At 44.6% G+C, this 7,230-nt stretch overlaps 1 protein-coding gene across 1 annotated transcript; it reads right to left on the bottom strand.

Moving 5' to 3' along the window:
• Positions 1–508: 508 nt before the first annotated feature.
• Positions 509–2,350, bottom strand: LOC123993971 (putative uncharacterized protein DDB_G0292636). Its single transcript, XM_046296457.1, has 4 exons — positions 2,196–2,350; positions 1,783–1,889; positions 1,417–1,635; positions 509–713 (listed from the first exon to the last, which is right to left on the bottom strand). Exons 1-4 carry the CDS (start codon positions 2,215–2,217, stop codon positions 687–689), a joined length of 375 nt encoding a protein of 124 aa, XP_046152413.1. The 5' UTR covers positions 2,218–2,350; the 3' UTR covers positions 509–686.
• Positions 2,351–7,230: the final 4,880 nt, after the last annotated feature.

A 7,230-nucleotide genomic window follows, 5' to 3' on the forward strand; every position in this document is an offset into this window, starting at 1 on the left:
CTTCTGGAGCGCATGCTACGGGTGGGTGCTGCTATGGTGACCAGTGAGCTGAGGTTGGGCAGGGCTTTACCTAGCAAAGACTTATAGATGACCTGGAGACAGTGGATTTGGCAACAAATATGTAGTGAGGGTCAGCCAACAAGAGAGTACAGGTTGCAGTGGTGGATAGTGTATGGGGCTTTGGTGGGAAAATGGATGGCACTGTGATAGACTGCATCCAATTTGCTGAGTAGAGTGTTGGGGGCTATTTTGTAAATGACATCGCTGAAGTCAAGGATCGGTAGGATAGTCAGTTTTACGAGGGTATGCTTTGTTTGCGAAATAGGAAACCGATTCTAGATTTAATTTTGGATTGGAGATTCTTAATGTGAGTGTGGAAGGAGAGTTTACAGTCTAACCAGACACCTAGGCATTTGTAGTTGTCCTCCCTTATGCTTTCTATTTCAAACTAAGAACATTGAGTGTTCCCATAAATTGTGCTAAAATAAACAAAAAGAATGAAGTTCCATCTTTTGAACTGGACAATTTATCAAAAAACCTGAACATAATGTTTGCCAATCAATTGTATTCAATCTGTTAAACAAATATTCAATGAAAAACACCTCCCTCTTCTGGTGGACATTAGACTTTTCACTGGGGAGGAAAGATGGAGAAAAGTCTGACAGGACCTCCTCACAGCACCAGAATCAGTGATGAGTCTTCTTGCCTTCATCCTAAAATGACAAGAGACATACATTTAACAGAAGATAAGCCATAAAACCCTGGCGATTACGACAATATCAAGGTGCCAGTATGAGCCATTACATGTATTAATAATAACACTTGTTTTGGGCGAAACTATGCAGTCAGGCCCTGATATGTGGCTGTAGGGCAGGTAACACCTTTTTATTGCTCTCCTATCTGATCCGTTTTCACAGACACACCCAGTAACTCAGAGCACTCATGTCCTTTTCCTCTTTGACGTCAGCCTAGTTTGCATAAGAAGTAAGACATGGCCCAGGTTATAAAAGGTGTGATGAGCCTTACTGTCTTGTCCATGGGACAGCCGGGAATAAAGACTGCAAAAGGGGATTACTGTTTCTAAAGATGTGTTTTACTAGCTGATAAAGTGCATGGAACCGCATTTGATGGTAAAGGGTCAGAGTCTCAAGTGTTGCAAATGACAACACCAACCACTCTTACATAACTAGGGCATTTAGCCTGATAAAATTGCCACAGCTGCTATGTCCTGCACAGCCTCTATGGCCTTACCCATGTTTATGGTAAGGAACCCTTGAACTAATGGTGTGGTTGTCAACACGGCTTGTTGGACCACATTCTATAGCAGCCATACATGAACATTCTTTGGAATGTAACAAAATGTTAAGAAAAAGATTTTTTTAAACACTCAACAAATCAAGGCTAAATGTACACTACCTCATCGCTGCTGGACGAGGAAGAAGAAGACCCATGCCCATCGTCTTTGTCCTTATGCTCTTTGGGCTTCTTGTCTTTCTTCTTCTTATGACCTTTGTCCTTCTTGTCACCATGTTTCTTGTCCTTATGTTCGTTAGACTTGTCTTTGTCCACCCTATGGTCCTTCGATTTGTCACTGTCCTTGCGGTCCTTTGATTTGTCTTTGTCCTTGGATGCACTCTGAAAGTTGGTAGACAGTCAGGATACTTTGTATGCCGTGTGTGTGGATCAGCATTAATTGCACACAAATTGCCATTGATGGATGAAATACAATTGACAATCTTATCAAGCAACTGGTTTAGGTAATGGTAACAGTATGTTTCTTACCTTGTCCTTATCCCCATCTTTGTCCTTCTTCTTCCCCCATCCAAAGAGGGCGTTCTGTTCCTGGCCAGAGGAATCATCCTTTTTCACCTGATCATCTTTACCTACAGCTGTGGAAAATAAGAGACATGACATGTTAGATTGCTCATTAGTATGTCCTTTTGATGCACATTTGCCTTCTGCTATTAATAACATAAATATATTGTCTCAACTAAGGCAGACTTTGGATTCATTCAAATCAACGTTTGACAGGTGTGAAATGCACATTCAAATGAGCTCAAATAATAGGAAAAGATCTGGCTTGCATCCGACTAATAACCATCAAATCATTAGAGAAATGGTTACACCGTAGTTACTGTAGTTCAGACAATATTTTAGAGTTGAATGGAATTATGATTCATGAAATCAAGAATTACCTGAAGCCAAATCGAAATCCATGTTGTCTTGGGAGCACACAATAGCAGTGACAACCTGCAGAAACAACTTTGCCCTTTAAACGGAAAAACTCACGCTACGCACCTACCTGTTGACCCCACCCCGCAACCACGTGACCAAAACACGTTCGTGTCGTTCAGAAGGCACAAAACGGCACAGGGGTTTTAAAATTGATGCAGGACTATCTGATTTTGTCCAATATGAATGTTAATGTTTCTTCCCCGTTTTTTACGGTTTTGAAAATGCACCTGGTTGGGCCAGTGTGGAATAGACCTTGTGGAGTCTTAGTCCTTTAGCCTGACGGTTCAAACCAAATTATTCCGCTGGGGGTCGTTTATCTGGCCTGCGTTACACCGGGTGAAAAGTGATTGCATTCGTTTTTGGAACGGGCCTGCCTCTCGGGCATGAACCAGCTTTTTTTTATGGAAAAGAGATGTTGTATGTTTGTGGACGATGGACCCTGCTGCCATATTGGCAGCATGACCGAGTGGCGCAGATCATTGTTTGATATGAGGAGGGCGCTCTTCCCTTCCGGCTTTTGCCCAATGATGTGACGTCAGTGGGCCAAAGTAGGGTAGCGTTTGGCTGCAACATGCAGAAGAGGAAAAAAATAGGCCCACGCTGAAGATGTATTGGTCTGCTGAAACAAGACCCGTAAAGATCCGGTGCGCATCTTTTGTGAAAACATTTAAACTAAATGTATTTGAGTGTTTACCAGCATTTGTAACTTGAGTCTGATAATTCTGTACAAAAGTTAATCTGATAATACTTGTGGAATAAAAAAATACTTTGTGTTTTCCAGTTTCTTGAAATACTTAGCAAACGCAACTTATTTCTGTGTGTAAACTGAAATGGTCTATTTACTCCTTTTACATTTTAGTAGATGTTCTTATCCAGAGCGACTTACAGTAGTGAGTGCATACATTTTACGTACTGGTCCCCCATGGGAATCAAACCCACAACCCTAGTGTTGCATGCGCCATGCTGTACCAACTGAGCCACATCATCACAAACCACTTGATGTCTCAATTGCTGTATTGTGCATTGTATTTCTTCATAGTGATGGAAAGTATACAGGCACCAAACCTAGATGACCAGCCTATGTACAATACAGTAATGCACATTATTCCGGTGTCCTATGTGAATTGAATTCTCTCTCTGTGTCATGTTTTGTCTTAGATTGTCTTGTCATTATGCTTTCCCTTCTGTTCGTTTCCCCCCTGCTGGTCTTATTAGGTTCGTTCCCTTTTTCTATCCCTCTCTCTCCCCCTCCCTCTCTCTCCTCTCTCTATCGTTCCGTTCCTGCTCCCAGCTGTTCCTATTCCCCTAATCATCATTTAGTCTTCCCACACCTGTTCCTTATCTTTTCCCCCTGATTAGAGTCCCTATTTCTTCCCTTGTTTTCCGTTCCTGTCCTGTCGGATCCTTATCTATTGTTCACCGTGCTGTGTCTATGTATTGCCCTGTCGTGTCGTGTTTCCCTCAGATGCTGCGTGGTGAGCAGGTGTCTGAGTCTGCTACGTTCAAGTGCCTTCCCGAGGCAACCTGCAGTTCTTGATCAAGTCTCCTGTCTGTTCTCGTCATTACGAGTAGTATTATGCCTTTTGTTTGTAAAGTAACTTTACTGGATTAAATACTCTGTTTTCGCCAAGTCGCTTTTGGGTCCTCATTCACCTGCATAACAGAAGGATCCGACCAAGGAATGGACCCAGCGACTACAGATGCTCGTAACACTGCCGTCGAGATCCAAGGAGCCATGCTCGGCAGACACTGCCAAATAATAGGCTTTGTGCAATTAAGATTCATAGAGCTATGCTTCCCCTGGCTTAGGCAATCTCCCCACCAACATTGATTGTCAGGACTTGGGGCCCTCAGATCCTCAAAAGGTTTTTACAGCTGCAACATTAAGAGCATCTTGACTGGCTACATCACCGCTTGGTATGGCAACTGCTCTAAGGCGCTACAGAGGGAAGTGCGTACAGCTCAGTACATCACTGGGGCCTAACTCCCTGTCACTCAGGAACTCTATACCAGGTGGTGTCAGAGGAAGGCCTTCAAATTGTCAGACTCCAGCCTCCCAAGTCATAGACTGTTCTCTCTGCTACCGCACAGCAAGCAGTACCAGAATGCCTAGTCTGGGACCAAAAGGCTCCTGAAAGCCATAAGACTGCAGTGTTGCCAAGTTAGCGACTTGGTCGCTACATTTAGCGAGTATTCAGACCCCTCCAGCGACTCATTTTTAATAACTCGTGGGCCCCGTCCCAGGGCACTCTCAGACGGCCCAGTCCTCATGCAGCACTCCCTCCCAGCTGCAGTCAGAGCAGGAGATGTTCACCCCTCTGCGTCCAGACTGCAAATGCATTGCACATGCCTGAAGCCGCTGCTGGCTGATCCAGCCCTGGCTTACATTCAGGGTGGGAAGTAAATGTAAAATGTTACTTGTCTAAAATAAATCACTGCATTTGACTCACACAGCCTCAGTCACTTACCTTGTCCACTGTGTGTGTGCCTCTCTGTGACATAAGCTAAACATCTAGCTGGCTAGCTCATCATGTGTCAGTCTAAACTGTACACTCAAAAATACAGAAAGGAGTGGGAATCAAACCCTGGATTCAAAGGCTGGTTGAAGCCGTGTATTGGAGATGATACACAGGCATACTGCCTGTATTGTAAGGCTGATTTCTACGCCAAACTTACTGATGTAAACAAACACATGACAACTCAAAAACATACTCAAAAGGCAAAGCATTATAACAGTTCCACCCAAAACAAGCTGCCATTTCTGGTTTAAAAAATTGACTGCAAAAAAGGCTGAGGCCACCATGGCATTAGCTATCGCTGAACACTGTTCCATGCTGGCATGTGATCACATTGGAGAACCATGTAGAGCTGCTTTCTCAGACTCCACTGCTGCTACCCAATTCAAAATGCACAGGACAAAGTGCACAGAAATTATTAATGGTGTTCTAGCACCATACTTTCTGAAAAAGTTGGTCGCAGATGTGGGTGACCAGCATTTCAGCCTCCTCCTTGATGAGTCCACAGATGTGGGTGACCAGCGTTTCAGCCTCCTTCTTGATGAGTCCACAGATGTGGGTGACCAGCGTTTCAGCCTCCTCCTTGATGAGTCCACAGATGTGGGTGACCAGCGTTTCAGCCTCCTCCTTGATGAGTCCACAGATGTGGGTGACCAGCGTTTCAGCCTCCTCCTTGATGAGTCCACAGATGTGGGTGACCAGCGTTTCAGCCTCCTTCTTGATGAGTCCATGGATGTAAGTGTTTCTAAGTACCTGGGGGTTGTGATAAGGTACTTTAGTGACACCAAGCAGACAATTGTATCAACATTTCTGGGGCTTGTTGAGTTGGAGGGAGAAGATGCCAAATCTATAGCCCGTGCTGTTGTGGCTTTCCTCGAGAAGTGTTGTCTTAAAAAAAGACAAACTGCTGGGGATAGGGACTGACAATGCCTCTGTTATGACGGGGATTAACAATGGGGTCCATAAAGTACTGAAGGAGTATGGCCTCAAATATCTGGTTCTTATTCGCTATGTGTGCCACTCTCAGCAGCTTGCTGAATTGTAGTTTTAAACACATTTAGGGTGTTTTTTACTCACCTTTATGTCTCTCCCGTGATGTTATTCCTCTCTCCTACATCGTCCATAACAATTACATGCACATGGTCAATTATGCAAATTAGGTGATGATGCTATTTAGCTACTTTTAGGCCAGCCAATAGCTACTTTCCTTACTGTGAGGAGTTGGCAACATTGTGTTCATGTCGCATGTGGCTAGTCGAAAGCCGAACTCTTAATTGAGACAATACTGAAACATCAATCCACGTGCCACATTTTCATTTGTGTCGAAATCAAAATGAAAGAAAAGTTATCTTGCAATTTCAGCAGGTTATGGGGCGAAATAGGCTTGTTGAAGTGTCATCTTTATTTTATTACTCATCATTAATGCTGCCTCTGGTCCCGCCTTTGCTGTGCATATCAATGCACAGCACCTTTTTTCCCACTCTTAAAAAATAAAACAATTGTATTGTCATATGAATGTTTTACCGTGCGTGAAGTATCAAATGCATTTGCCATTACTAAATGTGGAACTTTTTAACACACAAAAACACATTTGATTCATATTTAAGCAGTTTTCTTCCTCAAATGAATTGGATGATGATTCCAAGAACACAGGATGAGATGTTACTATCCTTTGTGCAAGCACTTCCAAGAGTTAATGAACAGTGAGCGTGGTGAAATTTGGGGAGCGCATCGTCAGTAGTGTACCTTTGGTTCCTAGGGTGTTTCGGCCTTTCACACTATACACCCTCCTCAAAGGCGGCCAGCGACAGGGTGATCAATCCTACGCTTGCGTCCCATTCCCAATTAGTCATAGGAGTTGCCTTGTTGTTGATAGCAAACATCCCATGGGACTATGCATGGCAGGGGCGTCCTCCTCCCTGAGTCAATCATTGTTGACCGCATACCTCCTGGCCCTCTCACTTCGGGGCCCAGCTGGGGTCTTTCCTCTTCATCCAGAGCCACTGACTGCTGCCTTCTGCCGCCTCTGATACAGCTTTGATTGCCGAACGCTGGCTCTGGCCCTTAATTCCCAGGTCTCTAAGCAGTCTGGTTGTAGATGTTGCCACAAAACCTCTGCAGCCCACCTCCACTGGTCGGACTTCTGTGTTCCAGCCATGATGCCGTGCTTCAGCAGCTAGATCAGCATAGCGCAGATGTTTTCGCTCATAAGCCTCATCTACTGAGTTTTCCCAGGGTACTGTGAGCTCAATGATGAAGACCTTATTGAGTGAACGGGACCAGAGCACCATGTCAGGTCTTAGGGTGGTGGTTGCGATCTCCGGAGGAAACACAAGTTGCCGGCCAATGTCAGCTAGCATTTTCCAGTCGCGGGCCAAGCGCAGCTGGTCTCGCTCTAATGGTGTAGAGCCGCTCTTCGGTGGTTTAGCCCCTTCGCGGACAAAGTTTGTCCGTAAGGAGTGTGATGCTGCTGTGGGTG

The sequence above is a fragment of the Oncorhynchus gorbuscha genome, linkage group LG13, assembly GCF_021184085.1.
Source record: "Oncorhynchus gorbuscha isolate QuinsamMale2020 ecotype Even-year linkage group LG13, OgorEven_v1.0, whole genome shotgun sequence".
Taxonomy (NCBI): domain Eukaryota; kingdom Metazoa; phylum Chordata; class Actinopteri; order Salmoniformes; family Salmonidae; genus Oncorhynchus; species Oncorhynchus gorbuscha.